A 23133-nucleotide genomic window follows, 5' to 3' on the forward strand; every position below is an offset into this window, starting at 1 on the left:
TCGTCAGAAACCTGCAGGTCCATGACACTGCAATTTTAACAATGACAAGACAGATGTGGCAAATTTCGCGTCCTCATTATATTAATAAGGGGAAAGGGGCACTGCTCCACCTCTGCCTGTCTTCCCCACTGAGCAAGCCTATGCCTGCATGTGTCAGCATAACTGGCTGTCAAATCTTTATTTCCGCTACGCATACTTTCGTAGATAGAGGACAATAGAAAACAAGCTGTCAATCATCATCATCATCAGCCTGACTACGTCCACTGCAGGACAAAGGCCTCTCCCATGTTCCGCCAGTTAACCCGGTCTTGTGCTTGCTGCTACCAATTTATACCCGCAAACGTCTTAATCTCAGCTGCCCACCTAATCTTCTGTCTCCCCCTAACCCGCTTGTCGTCTCTGGGAATCCAGTTAGTTACCCTTAAGGACCAGGGGTTATTCTGTCTACGCGCTGCATGCCCAGTCCCTGTCCATTTCATCTTCTTGATTTTAACTATGATATCCTTAACCCCCGTTTGTTCCCTAATCCACTCTGCCCTCTTCTTGTCTCTTATGGTTACACCTATCATTTTCTTTCCATTGCTCGCTGCGTCGTCCTCAATTTAAGCTGAATCCTCTTTGTAAGTCTCTAGGTTTCTCCTCCGTAGCTAAGTGCCGGCAAGATACAGCTGTTATAAACCTTCCTCTTGAGGGATAGTGGCAATCTACCTGTCATAATTTGAGAGTGCTTGCCAAATGTGCTCCACCCCATTCTTATTCTTCTAGTTACATCAATCTCGTGGTTCGGCTCCGAGGTTATTACCTGCCCTAAGTAGACGTAGTCTTTTATAACTTGAAGCGCACTATTACCTATCTCGAAGCACTGCTCTCTTCTGAGGTTGTTGTACATTACTTTCGTTTTCTGCAAATAAATTTTAAGACTCACCTTTCTGCTCTCCTTGTCTAACTCCGTAATCATGAGTTGCAATTCGTCCCCTGAGTTACTCAGCAATGCAATGTCATCGGTGAAGCGCAGGTTACTGAGGTACTCTCCATGAACTCTCATCCCTAACTGTTCCCATTCCAGGCCTTTGAAAACTTTCTGTAAGCAGGAGGAAAATAGCATTGGGGAGATTGTGTCCCCCTGCCCTACACCCTTCTTTATTGGTGTTCTGTTGCTTTTTTTATGAAGCACTATGGTAGCAGTTGATCCCCTGTAGTTTTCTTCCAGGATGTTTATATACACTTCATCGACGCCCAGATTCCGCAGTGTCTGCATGACGGCTGATATTTCTACTGAATCAAAGGCCTTCTCGTAATCTCTGAAGGCTATGTATAGTGGTTGGTTATATTCTGAGCATTTCTCTATTACCTGATTGATAGTATGAATGTGGTCGATTGTTGAGTAGCCTGTTCGAAATTCTGCTTGTTCCTTTGGTTGATTGAATTCTAATGTTTTCTTTACTGTGTTAGCAATTACTTTTGTAAATAGCTTGTATACTACAGAAAGCAAGCTAATCGGCGTGTAATTCTTCAAGTCCTTGTCATCTCCTTTCTTATGTATTAAGATGATGTTAGCGTTCTTCCAAGAACCTGGTACTCTTCCCGTCAGGAGACACCTCGAAAACAGGGTGACTAGTTTTTCTAACACAATCTGTCCTCCATCTTTCAGCAGATCTGATGTTACCTGATCCTCACCATCAGCTTTGCCTCTTCTCTTTGCATGCTCTCCAAAGCTTTTCTAACTTCTTCCATTATTACTGCTGGGGTTTCATCTGGGTTACTGCTAGTTCATAAAGTATTACGATCGTGGTTGTCCCGGCTATGGTACAGATCTCTGTAAGAGTCCTCCGCTATTTTAACTATCCTATACATATTGGTAGTTACTTTGCCTTCTTTTTCCCTTAGTGCATACATCCGATTTTTGCCTATCCCAAGTTTCCTCTTCACTGCTTTGACGCTTCGTCTGTTTTTTAGAGCGTGTTCAATGCACTCCATGTTGTACTTTCTTACATCGCATACCTTACGCCTATCAATCAATTTGGCTGTCAATAGGCGGCTTGTATAGTTACCATTAGCACATAATAATCAGCCTGGGGAAAGCAGCAATAAATAACATTCAATAAGCGAAACGAATGAAAACGTGGGACCATTACAGAATTAAAGTAAAACGCAATAGCCTAAAAAAAGATAGAAAGAAGTAAAAACACGATGCCAGGAAAAGTGGAATAAATTTTCTTCTACGATCATAGATTTAACTTTAGCAAAGGAACACGTAAACAGATCAAAATAATAAATTGAACATGGTTTAGCAATGATGGTAAGAAATAATGTTCAAAAGTGTTCCGCACCAGTAATAAAACAATGTGTGACAGCTATCGATTGCTCTGCGTGTGTCATTGCATAGCACTGCTCAGAAGTATCCAGACATGCTACTCTATCCAAGTTGTTTATATTGTTCACGACAAGCTCGTAATTAATGGTACAATGTACACGTGGGACAAGCAGTCGAATGCTCGGGCCAGAATTCGCAGTAATAATGGAACTGCTTCGCGGGATCGGGACTGACAGCAGGCGAGCAATGGAATTAAGCTACTAAACATAAACGCCCGAAGTGTCGTAAACAAGCTTGAAGAATTGGAGTGCGTATCGTTACAGCACGATCCACATTTAATTGCCATAACTGAGACATGGTTAAACGAAGACATTACGAATGACGAAGTATTTCCCAGTTCATACAGCGTAATCCGTAAAGATAGGGCAACGAGAGGGGGTGGTGTGGCATTGCTGATTAAAGGTTCCATCAAGTATGAGCAGTTACCCCTTTTAGATGACCACGAAAGTGTTTGGTGCAAGATATTCCTTGACGAAATAGCTGTAATAATTGGCGTTATTTATGGACCCCCGGGAAGCCCGGTCGAATTCATTAAAAAAATAGATGATCACTTAGCAGCCCTCACTAGTACCAAAAGCCGGATAATTATGGTTGGGGATTTCAACTTGGCTGGAATAGATTGGGAGGCGCGCATTCCTGGGCCCTTAGAGAAGCCTCACGCGGAATGCATATTGGAAACTATGGTAACACACAGTCTTATTCAGGTAGTTGACAGCCCCACGCGAATACAAGGACAGTGCCAGAGTTTGCTGGACCTCGTATTTTTGTCAGAGGAAACGTTTCATTACACAGTCGAAATTGAGGAAGGGATCTCTGACCATAAGATTGTCGTGGCCACAGTTCAAATTGCGAATAAGGGCGTAGTAAAGAATCCGATCGTGAAGGTTTACAATTTCAAACGCGCTGATGACACATCCATTCTTGATCTACTAGAAACTGCTCTTGATAAGATGCCCAGAGGAAATAACGTTCATGAACTTTGGGAATACTTTACACTTACTGTGAGTGAATGCTTATCTCGTTTTGTGCCGAAAAGAAAGAAATGCTTACAAAAAACAAACCCGTGGGTTAATCGACATATAATTCATTTGAAACGACGACTGCGCCGGGCACGACAAAAAAGACCGAGAAACCCCGTTGCAATCGCTACGCTTAGTACCGACGTGCGGAAGGAGTTAAAAACTGCTAAAAAGCATTTTGTTTCAACAACGTTGGCTGATTATTTGAAAAATTCACCTCAGAAGTTCTGGAGATACTTGGTTGGGTCAAAGCCGGCTACAACCAGTGTACTTTTAAATGGAAACATTTGCAGTGATCCAGTTTCAGTTGCTGAAGCTTTTAACAATTTCTTTAACAGTACATATACTAGCCCGACGGATATGGCCTCGATAAGTCAAGAACATGGTAGCCCATAATTGAATTCAGGAACAGCGCAACCTACAAGTAGTTACTTCGTAACTACGGAAGCGAAAAAACAAGGACAGAAAAGAGCGCTGTCCAATTCAATTATGTCCTACCAACTTGCCCAAGCTTCCACGCTTCATAACATGGTAGCCATTGTGAAGATGACATTGTTATCTCTAAGGAAGGTATAATTGAATTGCTTTTAAAATTAGATGTCAAGAAGTCTTCAGGGCCTGATAAAATACCGAACGAGTTTTTAAAGCGCTATTGCGAATTGGTTGCATTATTTTTAGTCAAAATTTTTGCCTCCTCATTGGAAACTGGTGTTGTACCGAGTGATTGGCTGCTAGCAAGGGTTGTGCCTGTGCCCAAAGTTGGAGACAAGCTGATGGTTGAAAACTATCGCCCCATTTCCATTACATGTACAGTGTGTAAACGTTTAGAGCATATAACTGGTAAACATCTTGTTGCGTACTTTGAAAATAACAACCTCTTTTACAACAAACAACATGGTTTTCGCCGACGCCTTTCAACTGTGACACAGTTATTTGAAACCATTCATCACTTTGCTGCAGCTATGAATTCGAAAGAACAAATAGATGTTATTTCATTAGATTTATCAAAGGCTTTCGACAGGGTATGTCATGCGAAACTTCTAAATAAATTACATGGTTACGGTGTTAATTTACAAATAATTAGGTGGATTCAAGCTTACCTGACGAATCGTCAACATTTTGTGGAAATAGCCGGCGAACTTTCATCTTTTTTGCCCATTCCTTCTAGTGTGCCGCAAGGGTCGGTTTTAGGCCCAATTTTGTTTCTGCTGTACATTAATGACATTGCAAGTGGTGTACATCCCAACATTGAAGTGCGATTGTTTGCCGACGATTGACTATTGTTTACACGCGTCAAGACTGTCTCTGACCAAACTTGTTTAAATGATGCCTTAAACATTATTCACAATTGGTGTGCAAAATGGGATATGGAAATCAACCCTAAGAAGTCTGCCTGCATGACAGTCTCAAACAAGAAAACGCCTTTAATGTTTGACTATACAGTGAATACTAACCAAATCAAAAGATCCACCCAAATTAAATATCTTGGTATGACAATTAGAAATACACTAAATTGGAATGCACATATTGACAATATCTGCGGATCAGCGCAGCGGAAACTTGGACTACTGAGACGTAAATTAATAGGTGCCTTCCTGAGGTTAAACTTCAGGCGTACAAAACTATTGTTCGGCCTACCTTAGCATACGCTAGTATGATCTGGGACCCGCATCACCAATATCAAATAGATAAACTGGAGCGTGTTCAGAGGCTAGCAGCACGATTTATTTTTTCCGTTTATGAGAAAAGGCAGTCAATAACAACCCTGCTCACTGAGGTTAAACTTCCTCAACTTGCCATTCGCCGAAAAATCACTCGACTAAAGTTTTTATATCAGCTTTACAACAATAAGCTCAATTGAAACCCTTCTCTCTATTTGCGTCCCCCAGGAAGAGTCTCATCAAGAACCAATCACCCACACGTAATTATGCCCTACACACCGAAAATTGACACATTTAAAAACACTTTTCTTGTCAAAACGATTGTCGACTGGAACTGTCTTGCCGCCGATTTCTTTGAGAATGTAGACACAGTTGAATCTTTTGTTGGTAAATTAGAATTGTCATTGTATGATGTAGTTCCCACTCTGTAACAGCCCGACAGGGCTTACAGTATTGTGAATAAATAAATAAATAAATAAACAAAAAATAAGTAAATAAATAAATAAATAAATAAATAAATAAATAAATAAATTATATCTGACTTTATTCGTAGTACGTAGAGTGATGTGAATGCCTGCCCTTAATAAGGACTCGGAAATAATGTCGATTGTTTTAACAATACTCAAGTGCCACGAAAATTTAATTGTTGTAAACGATAATTGCTACAAACGAGTTGTATGAATAGAAATGGAGTGATGGCAGGCTGCTACGAGAAAACTATTTATCGAATAGGTACGGCAACAGACATCAGTGATGAGAATGACAAAGCCGCGGCTTTTCGAACATGCTTGATAATTTGGGTGCTTTTACGGGACTGCCACAAGCCACATGGAGCCAATGTATGACAACTTCTGAAGTTTAGGACACGGAAACTCTTCCATGTTTTGGTGTGTTGCTCAGTTTGCATGTCGGAAAGTGTATTAACCGAGGCCATCACCATTTCTGCACTTTAGTGAATGTTGAGAGTCAGCTTTGCTGCAGTACCAAACCATTCTGCAGTAAAGCTTACCAAAATTTTGAAAGGAGCCGTGAGACGTCGTGGTTTAAAGCGAGGGTTCAGCAGCTTGAATTTCTCGTTTTATACTTCCTGCTCGAGAATTTCACACTCTATTTCCCCTCGGAGTGATAAAAAGACAGCTATAACTCATCGTTGTAACGTATAATGCGGCGTACGGGCACTGCTGCAGGCGGGTTATTTCACCATAACCATACATTGTTAAAACCGGTATTGTTATAAGTGGGTTCGACTGTAATACAGATGATCTCAGTTGCAGTGTAAGCCTAGAGGGACCCAAGGTGTCGGCCTGCTTCTGCGGACTAGTTGAGTGATCTGCCTAGTTGGAATTAGAAGCACCCTCGAACTACAGTCTTCGTGCATAGCTTCTGGTTGGAGACCAAGGCGGACTTTTTTAAGCAATCAGCCAAAATATAATGTTTAGCGAGAATTTCTGGAGTTAGGCACAACTAACGCGCTCTCCCGTCAAAGCACAGAAGTTGCGAAAAATATTTGATACACTATAGTAACAAAGAAAACAAAGTTTCTATCAGTAAGCTCGTCTCGGCAAAACATGCCAGAGATCAAACGAAGCTTCATCATAAAAGAAGACCTGCAAACAGGATATAGCTTTGTTCTCTTGTTTTATTTTTCGTTTGTCTTGTTTTAACGCAATAGCATTAGAGAACTCGTTTTGCGCAAATTTAGGGGTCACTCCCCTAATGTGACTTATTCGTGGTTCTCGGGTAGGCTTACAGACAAGTACATTCTCTAATCACTTTTCGCTTTAGGTGTCGACGCTTGACGGTGTCTTCTTTTCTCAGTTCATCGCCTGCTGAGGCACTCATTCTTTTTTGCTTGTTTGTTTTTGCGATGGATGACTAAGCGTCACACATTGCTGTAAGTTACGAACTAGCTTGTGCATATATTACTAGCTTCTTAGTATCGGTAGCGAATACATAACTATTAGAACATAGAGTAGCCGTACTTAATAGATTGAATTTCTCAACATAACAACGTAGAAACTAGTCCGATACCAGCTATTGGATGGAAGCTACCATGACCAGTAAGTGTAGCCTAGTGCCGATACGTATACACACGCGCAAACTTTTACATCCATAATCATGCTCCTTTTATTCTATAACAAACGCGGGGATGGAGGCAATATGTAAAGAAAACTGAACAGCCACATTTTATTCATCCTAATTTCTGCAGCGTGTCAATCAGTGGCGAAAATGGTCATTGAGGATACTTTCAATTGGCAACCTCAATTTAATGAGCATATAACAAATTATCGGTTATAACGAATAAAATACAAAATGACAATATCAGTGCGTGAAGGTATTCTTAGAACAATAACTTATAATGAATGGATTTAAGCACTTGATACCACTGCGTTATATAAGGTTTTATGTGAACACCTATGTATTTGAATAAATAAATATAGCCAAAATATGGAATGAAGAGCGATAATTGACTCAACATGCCTAAACTTGTAATTGGACTTAACTCTACATAATGAAATTGACTTAGGATAACTTGGTGATTTCGGAACAAAAACGAATATATGAGAAAAAATAAAGTATTTTCTCTCAGTAATGCATTTTGGGATATTATCGTAAGAAACAGAACGTACTTCACTATTGTAGCTGCTAATGACTCCTTCACACAACAACGCAAGAGTTCACGACACTGGCGTTATGTAATTGATTTGATTAATATGAGAAGTTTACCATCCCAAAACCAACATTATTATCAGAAACCTGCATGGCCACAGCCCTGCAATTTTAACAATGACGATACAAATGGGGCAGACTCCGTAGTAGAGAGACGCTGTAGTGGAGGGCTCCAGAAATTTCGACCACCTGGGGTTCTTTAACGTGCACACAAATCTAAGCACACAGGCCTACATCATTATTCGCCTCCATCAAAAACGCAGCCACTATCATCACCACCGGGATTCGATCCCGCGACTTGCGGGTCAGCAGCTGAGTACCTTAACCATGAGACCATCGCGGCCGGGCGACGTTCTGTAGTGCACGTGGATGCGGCACGACTTCAGCAGACTTAGGTTAGATTTGGTAATGTTTTGTGAGCTTTAAATCTTCATAAACACAATCGACAGCTCTTTCTGATGTTTGGTAGTGAGTCATGAAAATAAGTGAAAGAGTGTTGCATATGTCTAACCAGATTGAGTTGTTCCTTCTTGTGTCTCCCCGGCGTATTATCAAATGAATAGTCAGATGCATAGGAAGAGATAAGGGAATAAATTACTGCTTGAATTAACTCAAGTGAAGTACTATTTTCGAGACGTTACTCTACATGCATGGTGTCGACAATACTGCCAGAATGTACAACTCATCTGGACGGGACGCCAGCTCCATCGGCGTGAGTGACAGCGTCGCGCACAAAAGCCAATGTCAGAGTGGACGATTCACGACATCTATAGGTGGATGCACGACACGCATAAAACCTATCATGCCCTCCGAGACAGGTGGCCACCGCACGAACGCCCATTTTTCAGCCACCAATTCAAAACGGGATTGAGCAGAACCTGAACAACCCGTGTTCCAAGACATGCATCCGCAGGTCACATTATTCAAGAACTAAGACAAAATGGTGAGCTTGTGTTGCATTTACGACCACCACTTGCATCACTAAGAGGGTGATGGTGTAATAATACACTAACTGCGCTGTTCACGTCGGTACGCGTTCATTGGAAAGCCCATTACGTTGCCTCATACAAATAGCCCCCACACAGCTCACCAAACAAATGCTCATCTCTATCGATCAAGCAAGGGGGACTCGTTTACACTCGAGAAACCGATGTCGCCACAGCCACATAGTCCCCACCTTATCAAGGCCTATAAGCACCGCCTGCAAACAAACATTGCCTTATTGTGTTTCGGTGACAAGATATATCAGCGCACTCGGAATTCAGTTCTTCAATCCTTCCTACGAAATCATTTTCTTGATGATTAACGCAGTGTGGAAGAGGTGCGCAGCTCCCGCGATGAGTCCCATTGCCTGCGAAAAAAAAAAGAATGCACGCCAATGAAATATGTTTGACAATGTTGCAAGAATGACCTTTCGCACATGTTGTGCTTTTGCTAAAAAAAATCTAGTTACGAGATATGAGAAAGTGCGATTTGAGATACTCTTTCTCTACTGTCTCTGAGATCAAGTTTCAAAGAAACATTGCAAGCAAAATGACTCGATTGAATGATCGGATTGATATGTGGTGTTTAACGTCCCAAAACCAGTTGCAATTTTGATGGAAGCGAAATTGATGTTGGCCCGTGTGCTCAGATTTGGGTCACGTTTAAGAACCGCAGGTGGTCGAAATTTCCGGTGCTCTCCAATACGTAGTCTCTCATACTCATACGGTGTTTTTTGGACGTTTAACCCCATAAATGATTAATATGATGCATATGTGTATTGAATGTGTGCTGTAAAGCCTGTGTTGTGTATGATTTGAAGTAGCGTCTTCCGGAATATGTTATTTTGTATCTAGTGGTCATATGGCTGTTCGTAACACCTCAACTTAGGTCGATTGCAGTAAGTGACGGGTGCGTTACAATTGTGAACCTTGACAAGTCAAAATTAGCCGACACGCATCTGCTTCTATCACTAGGACTGAACAGAACTTAAGTGCGACCAGTTCCACGTTGAGATGACAGCCGGTGTAAGGGCAACCCGCTCCGAAGCATCTTAAGTACGACTTCCTCTGCGCCAGTAAGGTGCAGTAAGGGGCAGAAAGCTGACGCAGGGTGGGATAAGCACGCGTGTGGTCTGCCGGAGAAAATTTTTCCGAGCTTAGAGTGAGCTGTGGGGTCGAGGTGGTATGTGAATTCATGAATGACTTGGTTAGGACGTCATTGTTCCCACTGATCGGCAGCTATATTGAGGTTTCGCAACATGGCCTTGAGTACCCCGTATACCCTGACGCATGTAGCCATTTTAGAATTAGTTGTGTGTACCGCTTCATATATTTCCATCACCTTGTGAACCCTGTTGAGTTTTTGAATAGCTGCTAACAAATCACAGAAGATGTCAAGTTGTTTTATTGTTGGCAGCTTATACAGGTTCACAGCATCGTTGATGGCATGAAGTTCCTCGGCGACAACAAACATATGAGCCTCGCTTCATTGTGCACCATTGCCTCAGCATTCTACTCTCATGGCCAGCTGCCCATAAACTTCAAGTAAAAGACTCAAGATTCATGTCTCATGCATTTTTAAATATTCGCACGTTTCTGTTATTTTATATAGAGTTCAAACTCAATTTAATGAAGTGATAACCGCGAGGGAATAGATTCTTTAAAGTGAAAAGTTTGTAATATCGAGAAAGGAAACTTCGGATCTTTCGAAATGCCGATACTCGGTGACATTTTATCTGCCACGAACACACGCCTGCGTGAGTGGGAAGTCCATGACGGCAGCCTGGGCATGGAACATTCCACGTGAAGCCTCCCAAGTCCGCGCCATATGGGTGAGGTCGACTGTCATGTCAAGCTACCTGCGATACAGTAGTGGCGCAGGTGGAAATCTTACTCCTTCTCGCATTCTGTCGCGAGAAGCTATGGCAAGCTGTCCATATGCAAGGAAACAGAAAATGAACGCAGTGATTGTGCCAACAGGAAAAGCAAGAAAGTTGCAAGGACACAATCAGTGCCATCTGTCGGATAAACCATTGAATAACGAGAGATGTCACCATGTTCCTGCAGGGGGTTTTCAGATTTACAGGCACGACAAGCCCCCATTGCCCCAGCGCCATTTATGCTACATCTTCACCGCATGCATTCTCGTTAAAGTAAGGCTAAAGGCGTAACTAGAGTGGCTTGATGTTTTAACGCAGTAGCGTTACAGCGCATGCTCAAAGAAAACTTGCTTTTGTGAAGATTAGGAACACATCATTCCATGTTTTACCTATTGATTTCCAGAAAAGCGTCGTTTATTCGGACTCGTCGCCATAAAATATTCGTTAATTCGAGTTGATGAACAACTGAAACTAATTACTATCATCCGGGAAGTATAAATTCATTCGTTATATCTGGGAATTTATGAAATCATGTATCCTTAGATCTACTTTTTACTGTAATTTGTTCCCCCGTGACCAATTCTACCGATTGCAAGGTCGTTTTATCGTGTAGGCCTAGGGCAAAATTAAAAAAAATATTGCAAAATTGAAAGAAATCTAAATGGCGCAAAATACAGGATGATTTGGTTTAAAAAGCAGAAAAGTATCTTTTCTAGCAAACAACCTGAATAGTTGCATGTGAGACGTTTTTGATATTATTTAGAATGACAATTCATTGATATGGTATGTATCTTGCATGAATTGCGCATAGATATTGCTCCATATGAGTTCAGTAGAAGCTGCCGCAGAATATCTTAGAGAAAGTTATAAATGAAGAAGAAAACCACCTCTTCCTTATAGATCATTAGCGAGACTAGCAACGTAGGTATACAGTCTAGCGCAATTTGAAGTTCATCGTGCGAGCATCGACCGGCCTAGCAGCGTACGGGCAAGGTGCAAGAATATATTTTTACACAGTGGCCTAGCGGCACGTTTCGAAAAAGTGAAAAGTTAGATAATGCAATCTCCTCTCCCTCATTGACTTTCCTGTGTTACAACAATCACCCCTGCAACGAACTCTGCATCCTTACTCTCTCGTGTAAGATTTTAATTCGTTGCTATCAAGCGTAGACTTTGTCGGCTTTTATCTACGGAGACGATAAGAAAACTGATGGGAAAGATATGATGAAGCTGGTGCTTGACACTGTTTTGTTTGAATGACTCACTAAGTCGCGCAAAATACATGACATATTGATTTTTCAAAATTGAAAAATGGCATCCCGAGGCAGGGGGGATCGCAGCCTAAGGAACAGCAAAAATAATAAGGGAAGTTTACCTGATACCTGAGATTCTAGGCCACTCTGCTGTTGTAGTTTTTCATTGACGCTCACGCGATAACCTTGAAATCTCACCCTTTTGTATACATAGATGCAAACATCGTGAAAATGCGATGGTGTACAGTGTTTGTTTTTGTTCTCAGAAGCCGGAATGAGAAAAGGGTTATATTTCTGGAAGCAACAAATGTAATACCACTCGTTTCATGGCTGATTCCTCAGGCTGGGTTGCGCCAGGTTAAAAAGGTCAAATAATCAATCAATCGATCAATCATGGGGAATGAATGGGCTTACTAGTAAGTGTCGCTTTTTAAAGTTTAGATATATCAGGATATGAAATAACTATGGCAGCGTTTTCACACTCTTATTGGGTCATTTATTCAGGCAAAGTACTTAAAGCTTGGTGCTCTTACCCTCAACTTCTTTAATCAACTAGGAATGTTAGTAAAATGCATGCAGTGGGCAATACTTATGCTACACATTTTATATATGCGAAGGAAGCCCGCCAGTTGCAAGCGCATAGAAACTAAAGTTTTGTGCATTCCACACCAGGTCCTTTGATAGGAGTGAGAACCGCGGGCTTGCGATCAGTACGACACTAGTGTTTCTGCTTTTCCTATAAGCTCGACGTCCACGTTGCGTCATCTATGTCAAATATAAAAATGAAGTATGGAAACAACACGGTTTAAAACAAAACTTATACTTCACCCCAGCTGCGTTCACTGCGTCAGCGTTGTAAACAGCCTTGACCAAAACCGCTCCCACCATCGCAGCGGAAGAGCTGAAGATGGCCAGGTGGGCGATAGAGATGAAGACGTACAGGACAGATCCAAACGAATGGAATATGAGAAACTGCAAATAACACGTTCGAAACGCCCGAACAACATAATTAAACACATTAACATTCATTCAATGTTTTGTTTTGTTTTTATTACACAACACTTAATAGAGCCATGGCGCAACCCACTGGTCAAGTGGTGTATCATGTATATACCCCTCTCCTAAGTGTCTGTCTCTACTGCATGCAGATCGGTTTTGAGAAAAACCCGAATATATGGATGAATGGATGAATGCTCATGAAGGATAAAGATGGAACAGTATAGTGAGTGCACTGAAAATTCGTTGGTCCTGTGTTTGAATACCGGCCCAGGAAAGACTTCACTTCAGCAGCGTATATTTCTGAGAAGCCTCTACACTGGGTTTAATTGTAGCTTGATGAAGCATACGGGTGGACGGCAATTATTTTACCACTTACACGGTCCTATTGCGTGTTTAAATGCTCTACCTGTACGTGAGATAGTGCCATTTGCCATACACAGGAAAAAAAACATAAAATATGGTATTAATCTAGCTGTCGCACGTGCAGGCCGTGACAATCGTTCCAAGCAGACACGTATACAATGGAATTTCGAACTGACGGGTGCTGTGTTGGTCACCGCAGTTCAATGGTTTTTCAATTCTGCTACTGCCGCGCAGCCCACTGGGAAGGTGTACGCCATATTCTGAAGCATTGCGAGTTGGCGAATTCAACACGGTGCGCACAAATAAACTAAGCTAGGCGTACGCTATTATGCCAGGTTTTGTACAACACATTTCGTCATGAAGAATTCACGTGCAGCGCACTCAAATCATTGAAGTAATACGCAACGCAATCACGTGCAGTGCCAGTACATGTAAAAGTAAATTTTTGTAAATAGCTTGAAAACCAATAAGAAACGCCACTTTCAAGCCACTCGTTGGCCTCACTGGCGGTCATAAACGCATTTAAAATCTGGTTTCAAAACAGCGAAAGTTATTAGCCAGACACAGTATTAATGAGAACTGAAGCACAATGATGCCAAGAAAAGTATAAGTGATGTTACATAAATAATTGTAATGTATGTGGGAAGAAAAAAAGTGAGCGAAAAGATAACATGACACCAGCAGCATGCTAACCTGCGACCATCGAATTAGGAGGTCGATGGAGCTTCACTCAGTATCTAGTAGAGATGAGACCGAAGTTGTAGCAGCACAAACTGAGCTATTGCATCCAGATAACGCACCAAATCACAACGCTCTCAGCAATCAGAATCGCGCCTTCATTTATCAACATGAATTTCATTATCCTATATAAAACAATCATTGTCTGCGTAGCACTTTGTCATGTATACTCTCTGTTTTGTTTATAAATTGAGTGTAATTTTTTTATTACTTGTACATATTTGCATGTTCAGTTTTATATTTCTGTATGTAATTTACATATGCATATTTGTATATTGACTGAAATTATTATTAAGAAACTTGCATTGTACACTTTTCGAATTACAGCCCTGGATCCATGTTCTTTGTACCTGCATATCCAAGTTGCATGGCCACATCCTATGGTCTCGCAAGAAACTTACAGTATTCAAAATATTTAAGTGGATAGATAAATAAATAAACCTCTTTACTTTCCTTATCTGGTCTCCTGCGACTTTTTCCATTTCTTAGGCACAAAGAATTAATTGATCGATATATGTGGAGCTGAACGTTCCAAAATCACCATTTGATTTTGAGAGACGCCGTAACACAGGACTCCGAAAATTTTGACCACCTGGAGTTCTTTAACGCGCACCCAAATCTCAGCACATGGGCCTACAGCACTTTCGCCTCCATCGAAAATGCAGTCGCTGCCCCCAGGATTCAATACCGCAACCTGCAGGTCAGTAACCGAGTAGCTTATCCACTAGACCACCGCGGTGGAGCCCGAGCACAAAGGAAGTGTAAGTCGTTTTGACGGTAAGGATTTCCTCAAGAGGATTGTAACCATGAGTCTGGAAATAAATGGCGGAAGAATAATACCAGCCAAGCATGCGTGTAGGTGCGACGGAGATGGACAGAAAATACGTGTTACACCGAAGAACAATTACTTTAAAGAGTACATCAAAAAGCTTTCAGTTTGGCACATGAACAAACTGTCCGCGCCTCAGCTCGCTGTATTTGAGACAGATCTGCCTTGTATGCACACCTGCGTTGAAGGTTACACATTTAAACTGGTTAGTTGAGTCCGTGTTTGCCTTGAGTATTTCATCCGATGAGATGGCTTCCATGAAGTCGAATTCCGGGAGAGGCTTCGAAAATAACTTATTTTTATGGTATTACATATATACGAATTTTCATGGACGGCCTGACATGCCAATCGACTGCGTGAGTAATAGTTTTCATAGCAAATCAAATGAAGTAATACATGTGTACTTAGTGGATGAAACACTGCTGCACAATTCTGTTCTTCGAGGCAGTTCATTTTATAGGTCGGTGAACTAACTTATTAGTCGACTCACTCGGACTCACTCAAACTCAGAATGACCCGTGAGTCTGAGTCCGAGTGAATCCTGTCGAATAAAAGCTTCGTGAGTGTGAGTCCTAGTGAGTTCGGATCAAGAAAGTTTTAGTGAGTCTGAGTCAGAGTGAGTCCAAAGCGCAAAAAAAATGGCAGCATATCCACGGAGTGAATGATGGAGAGTGGGGCGAAGCATTCGTCCGTCCATGCGTCCGTCTGTGTCACCGTCCATGCGTCTGTTTGTGCGCCCGTCCCTGCGTTCTTTCATGCATCCGCCCCTGCGTCCGTTCATGCGTCCATCCATGCATCTGTTTGTGTGTCCGTTCGTTCATCTATTCAACACTCCAAGTCCCACCATCTCGCATCTTTTTATCATATATTCCCCATATAGAAGCACCGCCATCCAGCGGACATTCCAAGGACTAAACGAGAGGTGGCACACGCACACTTTCTTACGGCCTGCGCTTTGGGTCCACTTCCCACCTTTAACCACCTCGAGTTCATGGTATATTCTAGTTCACTGTATTCATGGCACTGCGACCAAACGCTCGCTAAACCTTTCGAAAACCAAGGAGGTTACGCCCAGCGAGTATAACGTAGCAACCTTTCCCTGTCAGATAGGGCTCAATTTACATGCCAATGGCTGCTAATGAGAAATGAGAGACAGGAGAATTCGGCTTTTACTTTCTTACGGCTTGCGCTCCGTATCTACTTCTCATTTTTAACCACCTTGAGTTCATTCATGGTATATACAAGTTCATTGTATTCATGGCACTGCGGCTCAACGCTCGCTAAACCTTTCTAAAGCTAAGGAGGTTACACCCAGCGAGTATAATGTAGCATCCCTTTCTTGTCCGATAGTGCTCAATGTACATGCCAATGGCTGCTAATGGGGATTGCAGCGTGCGCGTTGACTAAAAGCCGAATGCTCATGTCTCTCATTCCCCATTAGCAGCCATTGGCATGTACATTGAGCACTATTTTTTATTGTTAAACAACGCACAGAAGAAATCTCTCACTGGCACCACCTTGGAGGTCAAGTGTTATACCTATTTCGGGTATGTGCCACTGGTGGTTACATACGAGGGACGCCCAAGCCACGCCATAAGGAGCTTCGCCCCTAAAACATTTCTTCAGTGAGTCTCAGCGAAGTTTCACTTTCTTTTATTGACATATGGTCCCATCATCATATTCAGCATTACTATCAGCCTTACCTCGATTCACGTTTATACGCACGCCTACTCACAAGTATTCCGAAGGACTGTTCTATACACCAGTTATATATTTATAATTAGAGACGTGAATTACTTAGGAGGATGTCTTGAGCTCTCACTACGTAATTATTCATAAAATTTCTTGTTTTTTTATATGTTATACTCTCATCTATTCCAAGAAAAATCACCTTACTGGTTTGGAAGCACTAAGAGTTAGTTTTAGAAGATACTATGTCCAGCATCAGCAAGAAGAGCACTGATTACGTGAGATATTAGCGTTAGGAAGCGTTCACACCACAGTCGAAGAAGCTAATTTTAGGCTTACGGACTTATGAGTCGACTCAGTCGGACTCACGCAGACTCACATCGAGCCGTGAGTCCAAGTCCGCGTTAATAATGGTTTGTTGAGTTTGAGTCCGAGTGAGTCCGCCTGACGAAAATTTTCGTGAGTGTGAGTCTGAGGAAGTCCGGCTCAGGAAGATTTTCGTGAGTCTGAGTCCGAGCGAGTACAAAGCATGAAATATCTTTCATGTGTGAGTTCTAGTGAGCTGCACAAGTTTTTCCGATCTGTGGTTCACTCTGCTCAACCAATGAACACTTTTGTATAGAAAGTGAAAACAAATAATTATGTAGTCAACGGTGGCAGCCCCGCCGCGGTGGTCAAGCGCCTGAAGTACTCGGCTGCTGACCCCAGGTTGCGAGATCCCAGCCTCGACGGCTGCATTTTTAATGAAGGTGAAAATTATGTAGGCCCGTGTGCTCAGATTTGGGAGCACGTTAAACAACCTCAGGTGGTCGAAATTTCCGGAGCCCTCCACTACGGCATTTCTTATAATCATATGGTGGTTTTGGGATGTTAAATCCCTCATATCCATCATCAGTCAAATGCGGCATGTCATGTATGGCTGCGTTTGACTCCAGTAAGTTGTCTTTCAGAAATCGAGACCCATGTGGCTGAAATGAAAACTAAAAATTCAAAATTAGATGACCTGGACAACCTTCTTAAGGTCTACACAAACTCAATGAATTTCCAGGCCCGAAAGCTAACGGATCTTGAAGATCGAGGCAGACGTTCAAACTTGATTGTTTTTGGTATCCCAGAACAGCCGGAAGAAACTGAATCTGATCTTAAAAAGAAAGTCGTCTCTGAAACATTTCACAGCAAGCTCGGCGTTAAATGCACTTCTGTTGCCCGGATTCATAGGCTTGGAAGATCAGGCTCGAATGGGCCGATTATCTTGTATCTTCAAGACTTCACCGAAAAGCTAGCTGTGCTGAAAAAGGCGAGCAACCTAAAGGGAACTAACATCTTTGTTCAGAACGACTACTCAAAGCAGACGTTGGCAAAACGTAAATTACTGTGGGAAAGTGCAAAAGCCGACAAAGAACAAGACAAGAAGGCATTTTTGGTGCATGATAAGTTGCGTGTAGGTGATGATCTGTTTATTTGGAATGACGTAACAAACAAACGTCAGTTAATTGGAAGCCGTCGGTGTGCCACGGCATCGCCTCAGTCTATCGGCAGTGCACCCGATAACGAAAGTACGGGTAGCAAGTGTTGACCAGCCGCGCAGAAGCAAGTTAGACTGATTAATATGAATGCTCGAAGCATTGGAAATAAAACCGAACAACTTGAGGCTGTACTTTTAGCATACAACCCTCATGTTGTTGTAATAACGGAAACGTGGCTCCACAGCGAAATGTGTGACCAAGACTTAGTGCCTCCAGCTTATGAAATGTACCGCAGAGATAGGGCCTCAAGAGGTGGTGGAGTTGCAGTACTTGTTAAAACAGGAATCACTGTCACCCGTTTACCGGACGTTGAAAGTACAGAAAGCATATGCCTGAGGCTTTCACTCTTCAATAAGTCTTTTGTATTGTATGCAGTGTACAGGCCGCCGAATTCGTCGCCGGATTATTTGTTTAACTTGAAAACCCATATGGAAAATTACAGTAATCAAAAGCTAATTGTCATCGGCGACTTCAATCTGCCTAATATTGACTGGAACCAAATGCAGTCGACATCAGATTTGATTAATGCAAATATACTGTTCGATATAATGCTTTCCCACAATCTCGCCCAAATTGTTCAGCAACCAACACGTGTTGGTAATGCTTCGTCCACGTTACTAGATCTTGTGTTCATGCATCGCACTATTCTTGATTGCTGTGTTTGTGTTGAACCCGGCTTATCTGATCACGACATGGTCACAGTTTCTTTTCCCTTGCATTGTAATCGCTCCAATAGCCCACCTAACTCTAAACAGGTCAAAACTTTTTCCCGTGCTAACGATACGAGCATCCAAGATTATCTTGAATGTGAATTGGTGCATTTTGATGGGGACGACGCTTCTGTTCTCTGGGATAAGTTTAAAAAACTATGCTTCCACTGCATTGAACGGTTTGTACCAAACAAAACGAAAAAAACCCCAAAGTTCACACCATGGATCACAAGGCCAATAATACAAATGAAGCGTAAAGCCAAGCGTTATCGGAAAAAAGGTGCTCCCGCTAACATTCTCAGGGAAATTCGTAACTCCCTCTCCGAAGCTATTAAAAGTGCCAAGAATTTTTATTTTACTGTCAAGTTGCAAAACTTCATCAAAGAGGACCCTAAAAAATTCGTGTATTTTATTAGGGACCGTAAAAGCTCTGTAAATCGAATCAAGTTTAACGGCACTATAATTGACAATCCCCAAACTATCGCGAAAAATTTCAACGACTATTTTCATAGTGTTTTTTCAACTTCTACCCTGCCTGTCTCAATTAGCATTGACGCTTCTGATTCAGATCCTAACCTCATTTCTTTCGATGGTGTCCTTAATTTACTGCTGCGATTAAAAGTTAAATCAACCCCTGGACCAGACAACATACCCAATGCATTTCTCCGGCGATATGCCGAAATATTGGCCAAGTACATTGTTGTGATCTTCCGAGCCTCAATAAGTTCAGCAACTTTACCCATCGATTGGAAATTGGCACGTGTTCTGCCCTTTGTGAAAAAGGGGGACCCAGAGTGCATACCAAACTACCGTCCCATTTCTATGACTTCCGCATGTTGCGAAATGCTAGAACATATAATTGCCACTCGTATAAACAGCTTCTTAGATGATAACCACATTTTATCTCCCTTTCAGCATGGATTTAGAAAACGGTTTTCCACAGTCACCCAGTTGGTCTCAGTTATTCATCACATTGCTTCTATTTCAGACAAAGCTGGTCAGGTCGATGTACTGTTTTTAGATTTCAGTAAAGCATTCGACCGTGTTCCCCATAACAAGCTCATCGAGAAATTGCAGACTATAGGGCTTCCAAACTACCTAGTATCCTGGGTGTCTGCTTACCTGAACGGCCGGAAACAGTATGTCGACGTCTGTGGACAGACATCACCTCATCTCCCAGTAGATTCCGGCGTACCGCAGGGTAGTGTTCTAGGTCCGCTGCTGTTTATAATTTATTGCAATGATATTGTTAATGCTATTACTGATCCGGTTAAAATAAGACTTTTAGCAGACGACTGCATTATTTTCACAGATGTACAATCGCCAGATGACCAGGTTGCTCTCGACACTGCCCTGAACAATATTCTTTCGTGGTGTAACAAATGGGGCATGGTGCTCAATTTCGATAAATCTCTTTGCCTTCGAATTACTAACAAGAAAAATCCCCTTCAGTTTTCCTATTCCTCCAAAAGCCAACCCTTAAAAGAAGTCAGTCAATACAAATACCTAGGTATAACGATAACGAATAAGTTGTCCTGGAATGCACACATTGCCGATGTTTCGTCATCGGCTTTCCGTAAACTGTGTCTTTTAAGGCACAAACTCAGAGACGCCCCGTCGCAAGTGAAACTATTAGCTTATAACACTTTAATACGTCCAAAGCTTGAATACGCTTGTATTGTATGGGATCCGCATACTAAGTCTAACATATATTCCCTCGAAAAGATTCAAAGACGAGCAGTGCGTTTTATTTACTCAAAGTATGGTCGTGGTACATCAGTTACGGAACTAATGCGAGATAACGAATTCCAGACGCTACAATCGCGGCGCCAGCTTCTCCGTCTAAAATTCTTGGACTCACTAATTAACAATAAACTTGAGCTAGACCCATCACATTATGTTACCCCAGTTTCGACCAGGCAAACTCGTCATTCTCAAGTCCGATCTTTAACTCCGTATTTTGCGCGGACAGATTTATTTAAGTTTTCCTTTTTTCCGAGAACTGTAACAGAATGGAATAACTTGCCTTCTGATTTCCTCCAAACCTTCGATCTTGATGAACCCAATGTTTAATTCTGTGAATCTTGACCCCCCCCCCCTCCCAATATCGCTTGATTTTTTTTTTTTATGTTTCTCTTCTACTCGCTCTTCTCCTACACAGATGTATTTTAGTCAAGCTGTGTTACTCATGTACTGATCGCGTGCTTTCTTTGTTTTGATGTTTATCTTCTACTCGCTCTCCTCTTACACAGATGTATTTTAGTGAAGCTGTGTCACTCATGTACTGATATTGTGTTTGTGTTTGTGCCCCTCCTGCTTGGGCCTTTTGGCCTGCAGTATTTCACAAATAAAAAAATAAAAATATATAAATCCACCTCGCAACATATCGAACGGCAGTGCCACATATGGCCATATTTACAGCCATATACGACAACGGATAGCAACATGTGCAAGCATATATTCTGATACATGACTGAATAAAATTTACACCCATTGCAAAATACATAAGGTACCTAAGGATCGTCTCAAACAATGTTCGCGCCAAAATGAATTTTAGGCGGTTGGGAATGACGTACATGCTTGTGATGTATTTATTAGTGTTAGCTTCGAAATGAAATTTTCAGTTGCTAGTAAGCGCTTGTCTGTGTCCTCTCTGAGTGTGTGTATTTTTGCGCTTGTTTCTTCATGGGTGAAAAGAAGTTCTAGAAAAAAAATCCCAGATGATTTCTGGATCAGGAGGTTGTTCTCAAAAAAAAAAAACAGAAAGCGAAAGTTGAAGCCCCATTGCCCCCCCCCCCCCCGTCGCTTTCTCTGCTATGCCTCTAATCATCTTGAGAACAGCACAGCAACATAGAGATGAAGGAACATACACCGATACGGTTTTTTTTTCTTTGTCCTCGTATTGCTGCGCTCTTTCAGGATGAATAGCAACAGACTTGCTCGAATCTAAGTTCTGCTATACGTCCCTGATGTCAAACAGACAACCAGATGATCGAAGACGAAAGTTCTTGATGAGGTGCACTCGGAATTCATAGTCAAACAATCTAGCAAGTAGGCAAGTGTGAAAAGTAGCGTAAAGGTGCTGTAGAATGTCTCGCTTGAAAGAGATAAATATGTGATTGAATGATTGTTATGTGGGCTCTAATGTCCGAAAACCAGCATATGATGATGAGAGACGCCGTAGTACAGGGCTCAGGAAATTTCGTCCACCTTGGGCTCTTTAACGTCCGCCCAAATCTGAGCACACATGGGTCTACAACATTTTCGCCTTCATTGAAAATGCAGCTCCAATAGATTAATAAGTGTACAAAGAGCAAAATGGAATGAATCGCTGAAAAGATAATGAAGCAAAACTTACGAAGGTGGTCGTAGGCAGGACAGGCTTCGTCAGCATGCTTTCCGACAGTAGAATGAAAAAACACAGCAGCCAGTAGCAGAAGCTCAATGACATCAGGAGATTCAGAGAGGCAATGCCCACAGCTGAAGAGACCGTCAATGCATAGACGATGATTGACAACACCTGCAGAAGAAAAAAATCAAGATGCCACGCACTCTCACTACCTTAAGATGCTGTGCTAGTTTATGTAGAAAAAAGGCAATGATAACATTGCGCTTCCTGCTGCTATTGGGCATGTTCCAAAAAACCCCAGAGCCTTATCTGGCAGTGCCACGACAACGTGTGAGCATACGTTTGTGGCCAAAATTGTAATTAACAATTTACTACGTAACTGATTTTGCTGAAGAGCATGTTGCCAGACGCTACTTAGACGACAACTGAATACTCATTCCAAAAAAAAGCCCTAAAGAAGCGAAAACATAGTTTCCATTCTTGAAAGTACTTTTAACTATGATGCAAAAATGCCAAACAAATTGAAAAAAGACTTTTAAAAAACGCTCAATTGTTTTCTAAAGCGAAAATATGCTCAAATATCAACAAAATCATGGGGCAACGTTTTAGAATTGTCTCCAGGACAGTCTCCATCCGGTAGATGACACGTTTGCCAATGCTTGATTAATGTTCTTGTTTTATTACGAATTTTCGACTTCAACACTAAACTATAGATGTGCACACGGGGGAGGGGCGTTGGGGGGGGGGCGATATCTGCACCATACATTGACTTAACAGAACGGGGAAGGAGGGGGGGGCTGCGATTAACATTCGCGGGGATGGGAGACTTTGCGTATACCTATGCACTAACTACGCCAAATCAAGCACGCTATTGGGAAGAGTCAACGAGCGCTGGTGAGTGCCATGATCTTTAAGATAGCTATATTTGCTGGGAAAAATGTGAATCAACTCAAAGAGAGGCGACAAGTGACCAGACAGCTCTACAAGCGACTCAGCGAAAAAAGAGGCCCAAATCCGCCTATTACAAGAAGAACTGGCAACTCTGCTAAAGAGCCACATGTGCAGCAAGGCTGGACAAGAACCTAATTCA

The 23133-nt window shown here is 42.0% G+C and overlaps 1 protein-coding gene across 1 annotated transcript in view; it reads right to left on the minus strand.

Annotated features, from left to right (window-relative positions):
- Positions 1 to 6675: 6675 nt before the first annotated feature.
- LOC119177318 (uncharacterized) overlaps positions 6676 to 23133 on the minus strand; it is a 39094-nt gene continuing 22636 nt past the window's right edge. The window contains exons 3-5 of the mRNA XM_037428784.2: positions 22053 to 22214; positions 12669 to 12812; positions 6676 to 9075 (exon numbers count right to left, since the gene is read on the minus strand). Coding sequence (XP_037284681.2) covers positions 9004 to 9075; positions 12669 to 12812; positions 22053 to 22214 — 378 coding nt within the window. The 3' untranslated portion in view covers positions 6676 to 9003. The remainder of the gene's footprint in view (positions 9076 to 12668; positions 12813 to 22052; positions 22215 to 23133) is intronic.

This window comes from Rhipicephalus microplus, chromosome X (assembly GCF_043290135.1).
Source record: "Rhipicephalus microplus isolate Deutch F79 chromosome X, USDA_Rmic, whole genome shotgun sequence".
NCBI classification, from domain to species: domain Eukaryota; kingdom Metazoa; phylum Arthropoda; class Arachnida; order Ixodida; family Ixodidae; genus Rhipicephalus; species Rhipicephalus microplus.